This window comes from Oratosquilla oratoria, chromosome 9, assembly GCF_046742065.1.
Source record: "Oratosquilla oratoria isolate Oo_2021 chromosome 9, ASM4674206v1, whole genome shotgun sequence".
In the NCBI taxonomy this organism is placed as follows: domain Eukaryota; kingdom Metazoa; phylum Arthropoda; class Malacostraca; order Stomatopoda; family Squillidae; genus Oratosquilla; species Oratosquilla oratoria.
In genome coordinates, this window is record NC_134785.1 from 9,598,343 (window position 1) to 9,617,964 (window position 19,622).

General features: G+C 44.3%; 1 protein-coding gene across 4 annotated transcripts in view; it reads right to left on the reverse strand.

The window, feature by feature from the left end:
- Positions 1-815: 815 nt before the first annotated feature.
- LOC143028173 (uncharacterized) overlaps positions 816-19,622 on the reverse strand; it is a 56,454-nt gene continuing 37,647 nt past the window's right edge. The window contains exons 1-4 of one of the 4 annotated variants that reach the window (XM_076189912.1): positions 8,914-9,048; positions 6,533-6,707; positions 6,123-6,229; positions 816-5,741 (exon numbers count right to left, since the gene is read on the reverse strand). In XM_076189912.1, coding sequence (XP_076046027.1) covers positions 4,861-5,741; positions 6,123-6,229; positions 6,533-6,690 — 1,146 coding nt within the window. In that variant the 5' untranslated portion in view covers positions 6,691-6,707; positions 8,914-9,048 and the 3' untranslated portion in view covers positions 816-4,860. Of the gene's footprint in view, positions 5,742-6,122; positions 6,230-6,532; positions 6,708-8,354; positions 8,380-8,873; positions 9,049-19,622 lie in introns of those variants that run through there. The other 3 variants (XM_076189913.1, XM_076189914.1, XM_076189911.1) reach the window with 3 other exon arrangements.

Consider the following 19,622-nt stretch of genomic DNA (forward strand, 5'->3'; position numbering starts at 1 on the left):
TAGTAAATTAATAAATAAAAACTATAATAATGTAAATAACAAATAAAATACATAAATAAATGCATAGATATAGTTAAATGATAAACAGAATCGGCCAGGCAACAGACACCAGCTGCTCAATCTGCACCTTATCTATCAATATACCAAGAGCTTTTTCCCCCTAATAAGGGAGGTAGCTACAACCACAACATGGGAAACACAGAGCGCCCAATACAATACTGATTTCTCCATACGACAACACAACTTCTCGCCATCTCATATTTATGGGCCGAACCGGTAGTCACGGGTCTACTGCAAGGGATTGCTTGACATTTCCAAAAGGGATTTTTACTGCAAATATTGGAAATATCCTCAGAGATACAAAATAGAAATAAATTTTGAACTTTTGGAGAATAGAGGTCCCTGTTCTTAAAAAGGGAAAACCGGGACTCCCATTGTACAAAAGGTCTTATTAACACATTTACAATAACCCTTTTCTCTTTCATCCAATTGATCACTGGAAACGAACCATCAGTATTACCAAACCTACCGTAACCAGACCTAACCTAATATAACCTTAGGTTAAATTAGGTTTAGGTTGGTAAGGTTAGATAAGGTTAAACCAAACCTAACCTAGGGTTAGATTAAGTTAGTTTTTTTCTTATTCTTCTTCTTATATGGGACCATTGTTCTTCAAAAGGTCATAACTGGGACCATTGTTCATAATAGGCCCCTGTTCTTCAAAAGCTCTTGCATAGATATCTATAATCTTCTGCCCTTCACTCTAGCTTCTCATTACCTTTCTTGGACCTGAAGACCAGAAGTCAAGAAGTAGGCCAATCAAACTCATGGGTTAAGGTTTTTCCCGTATATTTGTAAAGAAACATGTATAAACTTTCAGATATATGCATCCTCCCTCTAGTACCAAAGCGAAATGGTGTTTAACTCCCATCCCCCACCTAAAGAAGGTTTCTTCCCATACGGCCACCATCAGCCTCATGTCAGTATCTACTTTCTGGTATACTGGATTACGACTCGTTAAATTTATAAGCATTTCTAATGGCTTTATGCTTCCTTTGGCCTATACTCTCAACCAAACACCTTAAATTCCTGGCATATGTCTAAGTGGTCAAATCTTTGACCGCTAAAAATTTGGTCTATTTATGTATACTAAATTTCAAGGCAACACAAAAGAAAAAACAAGTTTTCATTATTGTTTCATTTCTTATTCTGCTCTAGTGGCAGCAGTTATCCCCTTTGCACATTTAAAGAAAATCTTAATCGTTGCAGTAGAACAATACACCGGATACTAATCTATGAAGAGAATTACTTTGAAACTCTCCTGAAAGAGAGTCTGTTTTACATTGTAGCACTTGCCAGCTCACCATGTAATGTAATTCGAGCAAATGTTGGCACCCGCATATGATGCCATTGCCCACTGACAACACATCCTTGTGGACTGGCACTTATCTTTCTGGATTGAGCTCTGGATTCAACTAAGACATCTGTAGGTCCAGTTCATGGCTGTCACCAGCTTTTTTGATATGCTGTGGGGTTCCTACCAAAAGAGGTCCTGAGGCTAAAAATACTCAGCCGGTCAAATAGTTCCTCACGCCACATACCTTCAAGTCTCCGTCTATCTGTTAGTCACTGTTCCACACACAGCCAGAGCAGGTGAAATGCCAGGACATCGCCACTTGATTCACAGTAGAGCACACAATACTCTTAACACCTTTACAGTAATGTATTTTGAAAGTTTTCCTCCAGATACTTTCCATGACAAGTAACCATGTCGTAGTGATCGTTGAAACGATTGGTTGTTTTAAGAGAAGACGAGATAACTTTGTGGATAGGGATGAAGGGTGGTAAGGGACGTACAACTACCTAATGTAGGCCTTATGGTCTCTTGCAGTCTCCTCCATTCTTATGCTCTTATGTTCTAACCACACAGAGCAGGCCTGACCATAGACAAAGCCCCAAATATAGTCGCTGCACAGGAGACATCAAATACCTCATCTGGCCTTACCCAGACAACGACACAATATCTTCCCCTTGAGTGACTTGTGGTCCAATCCAGTAGCTACTTGGGAGCAATGAGTTTCTTGCAAGAGACCTGGAGCAACAGATAGATTGACTTTTCCAGATGTAATGATGTGAATTATATAAATTTCAGGGCTTGTCTTTTAAGGGACGCATTTTCGCGCCCGCTCCACAACGCGCCTAAGTTCGAAACGAGGAGCGCTAAATAAAAATGTGGACCTACGAAAAATCGAAGTTCAAATTTCGCGCGCCTCAATGGCGATGTTTACGAATAGAATGAAATCGAGCATGGCGGTATGTTCATCAAGTAAGCCTACCTCGTTATAGGGAAACAATTTAATATATCCCGCTTATTACCAAGGAGACAGGTAGGTCTCCTGCATTGTTCACATGTCAAAGAAAAAAGACGCCTCTCTTTAGTGCGCCGTGATTCAATTCCAACAGTATTATGAAAAAAAGTACTCGCCTAGCAGTCACGGACAAAATGTAAACCACTACTTTTTTTGCTCGCCTGCACTTTTTTTAGGACAAGGACTGAATTTGAGGCAGTGCCCTGGCCAATAAAAAATTCACTATACCAGGACAATTTTTAGTCCATCCTTTCAGTTGTTTAAAACCACCTGTCCTTTGGTAAAGCGATATTAATCAAATACATTACTGTGTTAAAGAGGTCGAAAGTATGCAATGTTCAAGTTGCTATTTTCTATGTATCAGTAGATATCACCTCAAACTCCTTCCCAAATTCCTTGAACACCATATTCTTATTTTAGTGACTAAAAATAAACGAGCCTCTCCATGGGACCATAACAAATCTGGCAGTTGCATGAACACAGAAGACAAGTCTTGACTGTTGGCATCAAAGGCCCGGAAAAAGAAGAAGGTCTCCTCAATGTAGACCGCACATTCACCTTATACTGACTCATGGAAGTGTCGGACTCTCATCAGACACTCTGGTAGTTTGGACCATTCAAACGAGTGGCTTCGACCTGATGTGACGTCAGCATAGGTAGGCAGTGGCAGAACTCTTTAGACCTTTGTCAGTATATTGAGTGAAACTGTTTGGACGCACTTGGCCATAACAAGTTACACATTTCCTTCCGTAAATAAAATGAACACAGAACCTATGTGAAAACATATATAAAGTTTTTCCAGTCTATAGATCCATTACAGAAACCAAACTTAACAAATTAGTATTATTCATCTTTTTCTTTAGTCTACCATCAATTCAAATAAACAGTTGACAAGTACACGTGTAAGCATACGAGTCTAGAAACATTCCTTATGAACATGAAATCCTGTTGGCTCATCTTCAAAACAGCAAAGTAAAACGGCTTACCAGCTCCAAACCATTTTCAGTTTCCAATTCTTCTCTTCATTTCGAATTTCAGTGTCATACTATATTCTCCATATTTGTAAATACAGAGGTTAGTAATGTATTGTATCTTGTGGATACAACATTCAGCAACCCTTTTCATTAAGCTGCTTCTTGAGGACCTTCTAGATTAGCCACATAAATGTATGTTGAATGAATAACATTGTCACCTCAGTATTAAACTTATACCTCCAGGGGCAGCTAAAAGACAGATCACATACAGTATTAGGTGAACCATTGTCCCTGATTGTATTATTAAAAATAATAATAATAAACAAGAGAAGAAAAAGTACTTTCACCAAAGCCTACAACACAAGAGTTCAGCGTTCTGTCTATAATATACACGGTTACTCTGTGTGTGTAGTATTGGATATCACAGCGAAAGTGGTAACATAAGTTTCATTATGTATGAAAAAAAAGTCACCCGAACTGCCTCCTTCCAGACACCCTCGTTCCAGTAACAAGTTCTTGACTAAATGCACTGCGAAGACCAAATCAAAACCAGTCGTTCTTTGGTATTTCCCTCTAAGGATAACTTGCCACCAGTTTTGTACTTCATTGTGACATGCATCAACAGCCGTGTGCTGTCAGTGCTGTTTGTATACAAAATGGTATTACATAACGGTAATATGTATGTATGATGATAATATGTGTCTAAGTACAGTGGCATGTCTGTCTATGCACGAGTATGATTGAAATACATAGACTTTGATATTTATCGAACAAAAGAGGGAGCTGTTTATATTATCTTTAAGGTATCTGTAAAGAGAGAACTTTCTCAAAACATCACAGATAAAACTATGTTGATAGGATGCCATTTTGAATAGTATATTCACCCATAATATGCAATAACATGAGGACATCATCATTTTATTTGTAAACATGTAAGGATTGTCGTCATCACCACCAATACTTGACTTTGCATAGAAAGAAATGAGAGAAATTCCATATTATGTTATGGTGAACTTTCTGTTACCTTGAGAGTGGTGAATCACACACACACACACACACACACACACACACACACACACACACACACACACACACACACACACACACACTCACACTCACACACACCAAAGGCCCTTTCCCTATTATAAGGGAGGTAGCAGAGTCAAACTGCATGACCACATCAACAACCCCTTCCATCTCAGGGTAGAAGGGTCACCCTAGTCCCCGCCACCCTGCTTGGGTCAGAAGCAATACAGCAAGGCACAGCTCTTCCACGGCAGGGCCTCACAGCAGGAGTGGGTTAACCATTAATGTTTTAACATATAATATTTGATTAGTAAATACTGAAGGCATAAAGATGTTGATGTTCATAATTTCCCACACCCTTTCAAATGACATCCTTACAATAACATACAAATCTGTGATATTTGGAATAAGTTCTCTCCATGATGTATATTCGAATGTCGTATACTAAACTGAATAAACGTGTGTATATGTGTGTGTGTGTGTGTGCGTGTTTAGGCAGGATCCCGGTACGCTGTGGAGCGATGAGACCGGTCGATGGCCATACTCCTCGAGTCGAGGTTCGGCGCCGACTGGAGCCTCAGTTGTCGACGAATCTGCGCCCTCGTCACGCTCTGGTTGAGGGAGATGGGCGGAAGGGTGACGTTCCTGGAGCGGGAGGCGGAGGCGGAGTCCCCGTGGCTCAAGGAGGAGTGCGAGGTCCCCAGGGCGGGGGGCAGGGAGAGGGCCGAGTTGCGCGGAGGAGGGGGGCTCGCGTTGCCCCTGACGGCGCGCCCTTGGCGGCTCCTGGCCGAGATCCCCGCCGCCCCGAGACGCGCCCCACGCCAGCCCATCACCCCCCCAGCGCCTCCTCCGGCCCCTTCGCCGGCGGCGTCGCCGTCCTCAGACCCGAGACTCCGGGGTCCCGAGTCCAGGGAGTCGAGAGAGGCGTACGAGGACCGGCTGAGCGGGCGAGGCCCCAGCTGCGAGGTGGAGGACGTCGGGGGTGCGCCGCCCGTCGAGGAGGACGTCGAGACGGACCGGACTCCCCTCGAGGAGACGGAGGCCCGGGAGGAGGGACGACTGCCGCCCGTGCGGAGGGCGTTGTTGTACACGCGGAGGTCGTGGACCTGGGACCGAAGCCTCGCGACCTCCGCCTTCAGGTCGTTGATGCGCTCCTCTCCCGCGGCCGCCTGCTGCTTGGACTCCAACAGGCGCCACCGGAGCTGGTCGCGCTCCTCCTCGGCCTCCAGCCGCTGGTGCTCGAGGGCCTCCTCGAGCGTGGCTATCCGCTTCTCCTTGCTGTCCAGCTGGGCCTGGACTTCGGCTACTTTGGTCTTCCAGGTGTCGAGGTCGTTGGAGGCGATGTGGCGGAGGTGAAGCTCGAACTGCATATCTGCAAGAGCCAGCCAGGGCATCAGACAGAGTGGCGGCCGTCATTGGGACACGCACGAGGTTAGGAGGCACAAAACAATTTCCAAATCCTAAAAGACTCATTTCTTATGCAAAGAAGTAACCATCAAATGGAACCTAAATAAATGCCAACCCCATTAAATAACCAAAAATAATTTAGAAATCAAACAAAATCTACACAAGAGAAAACAATCAAGTAAAAACAGTGAATATGGAGACTCCGCGAATAGTGAACCCAACTCGCGTATATGGAAGAACGAATCTGAAAACCGCGAATATCGAGGTTCAATTGTATACGCGACCAACAAACTTCGATCCCTTTCCCGACTTGAACTCGGGGAGATCGAGAGAAGGACTCACTGACCATCACACCGCTGCTGAAGCTCCTGCATCTGCTGGTGAAGCCCACTGAGGACGACCTCGTGCTCCGCCTGCAGGAACCGGATGGCCTCGTGTCCGTCCGAGGGTAACCTGCCAAGTGGAGGATCACGGGTCACCGAGAGGGTCTTTTGTTTACATGGGATAAGACATGACGATCAGTGACTCCTCGATCCATAACGAGAACGTCACTGAAAATCACCTTTGCCTCAAGTGCCAGGACATCCAGGCCAAGAGGCAGGCACCGGGAGCCGTTGCGGATCGACCCCGGATCCGCACAGTTCCAGATCGAGTTCGAAGCTCAAACGAACACAGGAATATCAAATGATAATCATTATATCAATCGACCCCCCCCCCCTCCACGACCGACATAGTCGGAAGGGACCTGCGACTGACCTGTAAGGGACCGTCCCGTTGGACCTGGCAGGACCATCTCTGGAGTTCCGGAGGGGAGTCAGGTCACCACGGGTCATGTCTGAGCAGGCCAGGTCACTGCGGGTCAGGTCACGGGCCAGCTGGGACTCCCCGCTGGAGTAGACGCTGCTGCAAGCCATGGTGGGAGTCCGAGCACCTGGAATCGAACGCGAGATTTAGTTAGAACCTTCACGAGGTACACTTACACGCACGTTATCATTAACCCATCATCCGACAGCAAATCTGTATATAAAAGGAGAGACGCACAAGCTCGAACCATTCAGACAGAATATAAGAATGGAGGAGACTGCAAGAGACCATAAGGCCTACACTAGACAGTTCCGTGACGGCTTCAGGCGAAAACCGTAATAAGACTTACCGCGCGCGCGTGCGTGTGCACTAGAGGCCCTTGCCTTTTCCCCCTTATGACAGTAAGGGGGCAGGGGGCAGGGGCCAAGGGCTGAGTCAGAGCATGTACAGTAAAATCCCACATACCACCACCCTCTTCCCATCTCCGAATCTCGTTCTAATCCCTTTTTTATTCTAACGTTAGATGGTTTTATTCCAATGGGTTTGCGAGGGGAGAAGGGAATTAGGACAAACATGGCGTCTAGATCGCCTGAGAATCCGCTTGTCTTTGTTAAGTAATGATAACAGTAATAATGATGATGATTGATTTGGTTTAATAACGCGAACTCCACCTATCAGAAGGCTAGGATGGTGCCCCTTACAGTGGGCTTTGTAGCCATGCCTTTGGTCCAACTCGAGGGCGACAGAATTCGAATTGCTGTCACTTCGACCTCCGCCGCAAGTAGCGGCCAGGGAGCATCCATAATGATAATGACAATAATAGTATTAATAATAATAATGTCTGTCCCCTTTTTTTTAATGTGTGTTTGTGTGTCAAGATTACATTTGAGGACTTCGTAGATTGCAACCCATTTCATCAAGAAACCCCATGAGGACTCTTGTACCCCCAATAATTATACAAACTGAAATAACAAAGTCACTCCTTAAAATAACTAGACAGTTTTATATATATGTGTGTGTGTGTGTGTGTGTGTGTGTGTGTGTGTGTGTGTGTGTGTGTGTGTATGTGCTTTAAGGGGCCCTCAATCCCTCCCCCACTCCCCGCAGCACCTGTTGGGAGGCGGGGGTGGGGGGATTAAACCGTTGCTTTGTTTTGTTTTAGGTCAGGTCAGCGCCCCTGACTCGTACGTTTCGTAACAAAAACCAGACTCAATTGGTCGCTAATACAGATCAGTGCACAACCCACGTCTCCGATTTCTTGGTCAACTTCGACTCCACTGATCGGAACGTGTTTGGGCCACGACGAGCGGGGCACCGTGCCGGTTGTCAACTGGGTCCCGGCTCGTGATGTCAACAAGCCTTGTACACTGGACCTTGGTGCGTTTTATTTGATTTAATTTCATATTGTTATTTTCTTATTTCTTATTTTTTGTTTGTATATTTTTATTGTCTTTATTGATCTATTTTATGTCTTTTATTTGTTTTTATTTATTCATTAATTTATCTGCTTATCTATTTTTGTCCACAACAACAAGCGAGAACATGGAGACATCCGTCACTTAATGAATAAACAAATTAATAAAAAGAAATGAATAAGAAATAGAAAAAAATGTCAAATGAAATGACGTCTAGAAGCACTTAGCTCTGGCCCAGGCTACCTTTGCCCTGAATGCTTGGGCAGCCTGGGCAAGTGGCATTCATCAGTGACCACAGGTAATCCAGAACTCGTAGTAGCATTACCAATAAAGAATACCCCCTCTAAGGATCCACATACACTTTTATGTAACTGTTCTTGTGAAGGGTGCACTTGTCGTGAAAACGTCTTTCCTGATTGCCATCATGGTGGCTCTACGGGGTTTGCTGTCCACCTTCTACATTCGCGAGAAATGTTTCCAAAATCGCGGTGAATTATTTCTAACTTCGCGGGGAATCGTTACTAAATTCGCAGTGAATTGTCTCCAAAATCACGGTAAATATTTCCAACATCATGGGAAATTATTTCCAAAATTGGCGGTGAATTGTTTCCGAATTCGCGGTGAATTGTTTCCAGTTTCGCGGGACACATTTCCACATTAGCAAGAACTATTTTCACAATGACGGGAAATATCTCCACATATACAAAAAAAAATTCACAGTGACAGGAACTACTTTCACACTCGCGGTAATTAATTTGTACACTTTTGCACAAAACCACTGGGGGAGGCTTCTAAGGAGACTCTATGAGCGAAAAGCGATCAACAAGAAGACGAAACCAAGAACACCAAAACGTGAGTTGACCACGTTCCCTACAGACCTCCCACCTCCCCCCGTGGCACTGAGAGTGATCGACTCACCCAGGTGCCAGGTGCTAACACCTTCGGGGAGTCTGGTAGCGCTTGGCACCAGCAAATGGCACCAAGGAAAGGTCAGGCGCTTTATAGCCCGTCAGACAGGCGGAGAGGTAAAGGTTGTGGGCGCGGGTGAGGTTGCTGGCTATACAAGAGGAGAGGCCGTAGTGGGTGTGGTGAAGGAGAGGGTGGGTGGGTGGGTGCGGATATGGTGGTGACTATACAGAAGGTGGAGGAGGGGTCGGCTGTGGTGGGGAGGTACGGGTGAGGTGGGTGAATATGCAGGAGGAAGGGAATGTGGTGGTTGTGGTTTTGGTGGGAGATGTGGTGGAGGTGGACAAGGAGAGGGGGAAAGAATGAGAAAAAATAAGAAGAAGAAGGGAGGTGGTGAGGATTGTGGGAGAAATAGGAGGGTAAAGAAAGAGTTAAGGAAGAAAATGAGTGAAGGAGCAGGAGGTAGGGGGGGGGAAGAGGAAGAAAAAAAGGAGGAGGGTAACAGAAGGAGAAACAGGTGGGGGGAGGTGGAGTGGGGAAGTGACATAGTAAATGTCACTAAGAACAAACTGGACTTTTTACATATTGCCTAGTTGCCAATCAAGCCTAGGGGAGGACTCTAAATGGCTCACACTGCTGTGAATTAAAGACAACCCCCCCCCCACTCGCCCCCCGGAGTTCGACCAAAGTCATTACCTTTGCGTGTTGACCAAATGGCCCCCACTCATGCGCTCAGCCCCTTCCGTACTGGGTAATACTTTCCCTTTCACCGTGACTGCCGCCAGACGATTTTATTCACGCAGAGGAGGGAACTCGTCAACGTATCTCTTGTTATACGTTTATTCTGGCTATCGCCAGATGATAATATTCAGCTGAGAAAAGACCCATAACCTTCCATATCAAGAGAATATTATTATTATTATTATTATTATTATTATTATTATTATTATTACACTTAGGGTTCTTAATCCAATTGTGCGAATGTTTGAATCCAGGATTTCGGGAATTTGTGATGTTTTATGTCCTGGCGGGCCAATACCCGAAGTGAGTTTATGTCCTCCTTGGCCCAAACGTCCGCTCAAGTGGCGGTTGGCAGGTGTTGGATTAAGGAACCGAGGTGTATTTTTATTTTATTTTATTTTCTATGTTGTTTGTCTTAATTTATATATTTTCCTATTTCATGAAACCCTTCGGCAGATTTAGGTATATGGTTAGCTCCCCTCCTCCCCCTCCCACCGCGCCCCTTCCTTTATCGAAGTACAATCACTTTGAAAAGCCCTCAGGCTCACAGCTGCCCCCCTTCTGAATTTTCTGTATATTGTAAACATTACCTGCGTTGCAACAAAACTTTTTTTTTTGTTATTTTGCTGCAAAATTGTCAAATTTTAAATCTAAACGTTAGCTGCCTTAGAGTAAAGGGATTTATTATTATTATTATTATTATACTATTATCATTATTATTATTATCATTATTACTATTATTATTATATTGTTATTATTATCATTATTATTCTTTTCATTCTCATATTAGCGGTATTTCATTTTTTTCTCGAATTATTAATTTTCATTTATTGATATTCTAAGTGGGGGTAGTCATGTAAGAGAACAAACGCACTACATGCAGCATACGCAAACCCATTTAGCACCCTTCCCATAATGATAATAATAATAATCATAATAATAATAATAGTAATAATGGTGATGATAATGGAATATACGATTAGGAAATTGAAATGTGAAAAATAAATTAAGCGATTTTGTTCTTGAGTCCACTGCTCCAACCTTTACAGTCACTCGCGCGCGTTTTGCCACGTTACTCTTGCAAACATTCCCCATTTCACCTACGGCCTCGCTTTTCCTCGTTTACTAAGACACTAGCTCCATCTGTTGTCTTCTTGTTTTCTTTCTAGTTCTAAGATATTTTCATTCTAGTTTACTCTATTTCCTAGAATCCGTTCACTTTGAATATATCGTTGTCTAAAAGCGACGCACTTTGCAGACTTTATTCTGGCAGACGACGACCGATTTTTCTCAGGGGAGCTGGACTGACATCACAGCACAGACCTTCAACTATTTTATTCTGTCTTAGTAACCGTCCAGTGAGCGCTGGAAGTTGAGAGAAGGTTAGACAACATTATGGACGGGGGATCACAGGTGGTAGGGGACATGGGACTGCCTAGTGTAGGCCTTAGGGTCGCTGTCAGTCTCCCCCGTTCTTATGTTCTTTTAAGAAACGAATTTATACTCCCTCTTCTACCTTCTTCCACCTCCCCCTCCCCTACTTCCACCTTCTTCCCCCTTTTCCATCTTCCTCTCCCAGCTCTTCCACCTCCACTTCTTCCACCTTCCTCCCCCCTTCCCATTTTCCTTTCCCTCTTACACCTTCCTTTCCCTTTTCCACCTTCCTCTTCCACCTTCCTCCCCCCTTTCCATTTTCCTCTCCCTCTTCCACCTCCCCCTCTTACACCTTCCTTTCCCTTTTCCACCTCCTTCCCCCTCTTCCACCTTCCTCTCCCCCTTCCACCTTCCTCCCCTTCTTCCACCATTCTTCCACCTTCCTTCCCCGAAGGTCAGAGGGGAGCTTAGTCTCTTCGATCTGGGGTGAGCTGAGGGATCATTCCCCCCTAGTCTTTAACTCCCACGCCAACTCCCCCCCCCCATCTCCCCTTCCCCTTTCCCCCCTCCGCCCCCGCCTCCTCCTCCTCCTCCTCCTCGGCACGCGATCCACGGGACTTCAAAGGAGGAAGCGAATGAATTTCATTATATAAATAAACGAATAAGCAGGTGAACAAATATCTAAATAAAATGAATATATTAATAAACTAATAAATTAAATAAATTGTTTACAATGAAATTTGTTTCTTTAGATATTGGACAGGTTAACTTGTAGCTTTTTGATAACTAATATATATTCAGTAACATTAATAGTATTTACTATTTAAACTATCCACGCGCACTGAGCTTGCTGGTGTAGTAGTTAGTGTCGGGGATGCCTCGTCGCGATAGTGTTCTTACCCCGCTCATGGCGATAAAGCTTTCACTAGTAGATCGGTCTACATGAGCTCTCATCCGGGAAGGTAATAGCTGCCGATTATATGCCCAGCATGTGATCCAATAGCCTATATCATAATTGATCACACACACTCTCTCTCACTCTCTCTCTCTCTCTCTCTCTCTCTCGTTTAACAGGTAATTCATGGAACGTTGTTGACCTCGCAATGACAGTAGAGCCATTCCGTGCGCCCCCTCCACCACACAGTTATTCGAAATGATAACAATTTACCTTTTGAATTACTATTGCTGGTCCTGTCGCTTGAAGATAAATAAGCTTTGAAAAGAAATACCTGTAAGTGTAGAATATCACTTTCGATAAAGACAGTCTTCGAAAAGACGCCGCCTCGCATCAACGCGACATGACGTCACAGGCTGCCTTGTCACGTGACCTCGAGATCCGTAATTTTCATCGTTCGTCGGCTCACCTAGGGTCGTCCTGCGCCCTTGGGAACCTCGCCTGAGCGTAGGAACCTTGGGGGGCGTTGCCCAGGGGTGTCATTTTCTCTCTTTTATCACGAGATAAAGTGGGTTATCTGTCTCGTAAAGTACCACTAGACACGGGGCAATGCATCTACACGCAGTCCCCTCACCATGCCAGACTCACCGTGTAGAACAGCACCAAACCATCTCGCGACAAAGATCAAAGTTGAACCAGTTACCCACCACCATTCGCCCCCCCCCCCCGCACTGCGAAGGATTGGGTGACATCGAAACAAGTTAGATTTGTTGAGAATAGCCCTCACCCCACAAAACCACCAATCCCAGCTCTTCTATTACCCAATGGATGGAAGGAAAAAACGAGGGGAAATTAATCAGAAGGCAAGTAAATACCTCACTTTTGATTTTTCCTTAAATGATAATAATACTGATAATTAATAGATAAACGTGAAAAAATCAAAGCATAAAAACACAAAATATATAAAAAAAAAAAGTCAAGGAAAGCAATTGTACGCCCAAAATGGATACACACTTACGAGAAAACGAAGAAGAAGAAAATTGAAATCACGTGACCCTCGAGGAAGAGGAGGCAGCGCCGCGTGAGAAAAGGCTCTGCGGGTTGTTTGTTGTCAAGGTGACCTTGCTGGCTTGAGCGATACGTACACACACACATACACATACACACATACTGTAGGTATGTGTCGCCTCCGCCGACAGAATGTCAGCAAAAGTGATTGGCGTGACCTCGGTCGTTCCAGTGAGCAGGGTACACACACGTACACCTGACTGAAGCTGACTAGCAAAAAATATATACAGTATATATATATATATATATATATATATATATATGTATATATATATATATATATGTATATATATATATATATATATATATATATATAAAGTTTATCACCATTGCTGTTATTATTCATTATTATTATTTTATTTCTAAAAGAGGATCGAAAACGGTCAGATAAACTTTTTTGTTCCTCTAAAACCGTCCAGATAAATGATTTTATTGAAAATGATCCAGCGGTGACCGTCTCTCTCTCTCTCTGTCGACTTCACGCATGATGCCAATTTAGTTGAATCAGATCTTCTGGATCTGACAACCCATAAACAGATCAATAGATAAAAGATATACGTAGGCACAACCGGAAAATTGATTGATGAATGAATAATGAAATACAGTCATGAATGAGTAAATAAATAAATGGATAATACAGTCAAAAATTCCTCGACACTTCTGGCGCCGTGTGGCGCCATCTATGAACAGTAATTGGAACCAAATGATATTCCAGTATTGACCTCATTCTTAGCAACATCTGAATGCAAGGACACTTGCGCAATTTATCAAGTGTGTTTGCAATGTGGCACTTAGGGCGGCATCTGTTAGCTGATAAGGACTACTTGTCGAACTTTTTATCCATGCTAGGCTACATCATTGCGTGTCCAAAAAATAAATTTAATTATTGAATTTCTGTTTTATTTGTGTTTTAAAATTGTTTGAATTTGTGAAAAAAACATTGAAACAGTTTTTTTTTCATTACTTTCTTTTTTACAAATGAACATAGGATTTCTAGTGGAGTAAAGGTATGACTAGAGATCTTTTGGTCCATAATAACCCCCCCCCTCTCTCCCTCACACACATTTCTCTCTCTCTCTCTCACAATCTAAAAACCTGGAACTGTATTACATGGAATCGCCCCAGCGTGAAGTTTGTTCCAGTCACTGACGACGCGGTCGGTCAGAATGGCGGCTTTCGTTTTTTATCATCCACGTGATTAAACTTGTCTCCCGAGAGATCAGACCCACAAGGAAGATTTTTAATTATATTGATCCATGTGTTTCCTCATTCGTTTATTACTTACCCATGTGCTTATCACCCCCCCTCCTCTCTCTCTCTCTCTCCCCCTCTCTCTTCCGTATAGGCCGAAAGGTTATCCTTGCATTTATCATTAATTTATATATTTCTATTCTCGTCATCGCTGAAATATTCTATTTAACTGAATGTGAGAGTTGTCCCTCTCCGAGGCGTCTGTCCCTATGCGTGATCACAGATAAGTGGATGCACGACGGAAGTTGACTCAAAGACAAACAAAACAAATCTGGAAAAAACAAGGGAACCATAAACACAGGCGCGCGAGCGCACACACACACACATATACTCGTGCACACCCGCACACTCTTACCCTTATTTCCATGTCTATCAAAACAGACAAACGAATAAGTAAATAAACAAATAAGAATCAAATAGACGTAAAAAAATTAGTAGCCCAGTGGATACCGTATCAAACTAATGAGCAGGTGGTCAAAAGTTCGATTCCCGGGACCCGCTGCGATCTTTGTCGCATTGGTCCCTGACAATCCTGTCCAAGCGGGGAGGCGACCCAACATCGGCATAAAAAAGTGGTTTGCCGCAGCAGGGGTTTTTCACTTCCCACCGCGTGGGGTAGTGGGATGGTGAGGCAAGTATAAAAAGCACCACAATCATCTCAGCGAAGGAGGGTTAAGTCAGCAACCCGTTTTGGTTCACCACGTGTGAAACATTTTAAGGACCACCTCAGGTGCGAGTTGACCGCCCGTCATCCGCCCACGATCCGCCTAAGCCTTCACTTGTTCCCTCTCTTCCTCCTCCTCCCACTATAAAGTGACTCACCCAGCAGCCCCCTTGCCACACCCATCACCCTACCCCTTGTGGATGCAGCAGGTTCTTCCTTATGGGTGTGGTGCGTCGTCCAATATTCATTTCTAGCTTATATGTTACCTTTCCTTTTGTGTGTATTTTATATTTTCACTATTTATATATTAATATTACTACTGTTTAACTATATTTGATTTATTTATTTATTTATTATATTTTTATGCTTATATTTTCTCTATTCTTATATTCTTTTTCTTTTATGTATTATTTGTACATATTTGTTTTTCGTTTTACTTTTGTCACCACCCTGCCTTGTTATGGACTGAAAGGTCACTTGCTAGCACCCGTTTTCTGTTGTAATTCCTGCGTAGTTATACGAGGCAGGCAAGGCATCAGCCCCCCACACCCACACCCACACCCATCGCCATTATGTCCCACTTTACAATGTTTGACCTGGCCGTCGACAAGCAATCTCGGTCAACTGGGGGCAGTACCTCTCATCGAAAACCTCCAGTCTTGAGCATCTTCTTCGACACGGTCCCTCCTGATTAGTTGTTCATTTCAACAGTCCCAACGTTGTTGCCACAGAAATAAACAATGAACTAATGAATAAATGAATAAATTGATCAAGTGATTAGTACAGCAACCCTACCAGATCGGCCGGGCATCCCAGGTTATGCAGCATCACGACCAGCGAATTCCAACTCCATTATAGACCAGCTGGACTACAAACAACAAACTGAAAGGTGGCGTCTACGCCGTGGCGACCTTTCCTCAAGTTCCTTCGGGGGAGCAACACCCCCTTGAGGCAGAAGCGCTTCAAGGTCACTTCTAGGTAAAACACCTCACCAAGCTTAATAAGCCCCCGGAGCGAGGTACTAAGGCTCTATCGTCCCCCAAGGGTTAGGTCGAAGGTCCTGCAGTGGACTAAAGACTGAACACTTCTTCAGTGACAAAAACACGAACGTTGGCAGGAAATCTGTCGGTCCATAAGAAGTTTCGGCGAAGAAATTATACCAAGTGGGATTAAGTTAAAATAAACGTGATTTTTAGAAGAATATAAATGCGTATAGTGGATGAGTCACAATCCTGTGAAGGTGGCTTGAGTCATTCACTTGATCTGAAATAATTCTGGTGAACGAATAAGCAGGCTAAGATGATGGCCTCAGCATCTCCCACATTTATGACGTGTCAAGTGGGGCATATGACTCAACGGGACACGAAAGAACCACCAAGTAATCAATCTATATTTGCGAGTGATGCATCAGAGCGTAGCGGTCTTCAAAAAAACGGTCCTTCAGTCGTTCCAATATTACCCCAAAAGGATAATATACAAAATTTTGGGTGTGGGGGGAGGAAGGAGGAAAAACCAACAATACAGCACTAATACAAATATTTTATTTTATTTTGAGAATGTGGATATCATGTTCGATGTGCCATAGGAATAATTTAACGAAAAGAAAAATATATGGAAACGCTTTCTTGGCATCAACTCGCGCGCGAATTCCTTTTCCGTTTTCTTTGATGCCATCAACACACAGAGGTCTGACATCAACCGGACCAAAGGCTCTAATAAGAGTCGACATCATAGCAAAGAAAGCAAATGAGAGTGACCTTCCTCACAAAGTCTAACCAGGTGATTGCCAAGCACGTTTCTCCCCACGGTGACAACAAAGAGACGAGAAGAAATTACAAGACTTATTATAAAAGGGGGAACAAAGATATCTACACATTACCCACAATAGCACGCACGCATGTACACAAGCAAATATACACCTGAGAGTGACCCTGTATGAAATACATTATGCACTTTACACAGGAAGAATTAAAAATTATACATTATTTGGCTCCAAGCTGAAAATAAAGAAGCTGGCTGCAATGTTTTCTGTTGGTCCTACAAAAATGAATATGTAGATTACTCCTATTTAGTACGCACTAAAAAAATTCTGAACCTATGGTAAACATATTATTACGTCGATATAAGTAAGTTTATTTTGTATTAATTGGCTCAATCACGTCGGAGAATTTGAAATCGAAGATAACTTTTACACAGCTCCCTCTACGAAACATCAGCCATGTAATATTTACAATTTGAAGAAACTGTAAATAGTACAAGATCAAATTTGATGTACCGTAAGCACACGCACCAGGAAAAAGTTATGTACGAGTATATTTGCCCCCAACTTGAATGTGCAAACATACACGAAGATACGGGACTACAGACACGATTCGCAGTGCAGACAAATGAAAACGACTTGACAAAACAAAATCACGCACGGTTTTATTGCAATAACGGTACAGTTACATAAAAAAGTCAGAAGAATCCGAGGGAATTTTCAAGTAATAGAGAGAGAAAAAAGGGAGGATGGAAAAAAAGGAGATCAAAGAAAGGCAGGAAAGGTACAGAACAGGTACCGTTGTTACTTCGATCCAAGCTTGGGTATGTGCAGCATTTGATGGAGTCGAGAAGGTCGCGGTGGAGTGGACGGGAGGGCGGATGGGGAAGGCGTCTTCAGTTGGGCGCAGAGATCTACTCATCAATGCGGTGACGAATTTAAAGATATTTCACCAATGCCAACACCAGGTGAGTTTATTCACAACCTGTAGGGTATGTCAGACGACCAGGGACCTATTGCGGGCCTGGGGCACGGCTTTCAACCGAAAAAAGTCGTCAGATGCTTGTCACATTGGAAGGTATACAATGAGCACCGTGTTGAATGGATTAACGGGCAAGTTTGAAATGTGTCAGGGATAGAGGGCGGGAAAAGGAAAGATAAAGGCGGAGGAGGATGACAAAGAAAAAGGAGTTGTTGAGGGAGGAGGAGGAGGTGGAAGAGGAATAGGTGCTGGGGTGACAAAGGTAGAAGAGGAGGAGGAGGAGGAGACAGAGAGTAGGAGTGGAAGGAATCGAAGAACAAGGTTCGCAGGTATGGTATGCACGTAGTTCGGGCAAAGGTCGCCCGACCTATGAACCTTTCACGCTCCTCCGAACAGACCAACACCTGCGGTAGGTTGCGTTGTTGAAGGTTGCAGGTGGTCGTGAGGTTGCACGAGCAGGTTGCAGCAGCAGGTTGCACGGTTGAGGTCATCTTGGGTGCGCGGGAACCGGTTGGCGACGAGCCTTCCGACCTTGCGTCACTTGATCCGACGAAGGCGACGACGACGACGACATGTTTCCGAGGATGGGAGTGGGGTGGGGGGGTCGAGAAGACCTCTTCAGGCGCAGCGGGCGGTGTTGGGTTACCCTTTTCACCTCCTCCTCCTCCTCCTCCTCCTACTCCTCTTCCTCCTCCTCCTCCTCTTCGTCATCATCATCACCCTCGTCCTTCACTTCACATCCATTGCAGTCCTTCTATTCCTCTTCTTCATCCTTTTCTTAATTCCTCTCCTTCCTCCTACTCATCTTCATAGTCCTCCCCTTCCTCTTTCACTTCTTCCTTTCCTCCTTTTCATTGTCCTCGCCCCTCCTCCTCCTCCTCGTTACCATCGTCGTCGTCTTCCTCGTACTTCTGCCGGAGTTGTGCACTGCAAGGCCGCTAGCATTGCACCACGGAAACCCAGCGTTGAAGCATTAAAGACAAAGGACAACCGCAGTCATACAGACTTGGTTACGCACAGCTGAAACTAAGGAGAGCACTCAGGGCCGTTAAGGGGCTTACCAAAAATGGGATTCCACGGGCTTCACCAACAGCTGAGAGTTCATTCGAGTAAAAATTCTCCAAATACCAAATCATCTTTCCGTCATGTATAGCAAAGCTGAATGATGAACGATAACGCAAACCTACACGAATGTTAGGCATGCTGCTGAACTGTTCTTAGAGATCTAGATTTATAGAAATGAAGGTTGGAGGTCGGAGGAAAAATAGCACAGTGTGATAACCCCTTAAACGGTAGCACCTGTCGGCGCAAGAAAACCACCAAACGGGAGCGACTTGACACCACTAATGACGTCATGTCGTCCAAGACGCCATTGATGACGTCATTCTATCGGACTTCGCTTCCAAACTGTAGCAAGGGAGAGCCTGGACCATGAAAATCCATGTGAACAAGTTGCATCAACACGGCAAAGGAAACATGGATGGACATTCAGCTTTGCTATGACGGAAAGATAAATTGGTGTTTGGAGAATTTTTACTCAAATGAAGCCCGTGGAAGCCCGTTTTTGGGAGACACAGAATATCCCAAGTGAGACCATGGACCGTTAGCGATTTAGTTCAGTGTCGAAGTGGTCCTCGAGAGATGCACCAACAGCATCGCATAGGTTTGGGGGTGCGTGAGAAGGCAGGTCGAGGGCCCCTTGCGTTAGGGTTCCCAAAGAAACCCCGCATGTTACATCTCCCACGCTGTACACCCCCTCCCCCACCCCCTGGTGACTCGAGGTGTCCTCGAACAAGCGTGAGACACTTGGAGGTCTCGAGAGATCAAAGGAAGACGTCATTTCAACAAAAGAAAAATTAATGGGGACTTTGTTTCATTCCCGTAATGTCGCATATAGGTAACGGCTCAGGAGTAATAGGTGATCAGGAATGCTACGACCACAGGGAAAGTGTGTGTGTGTGTGTGTGTGTGTGTGTGTGTGTGTGTG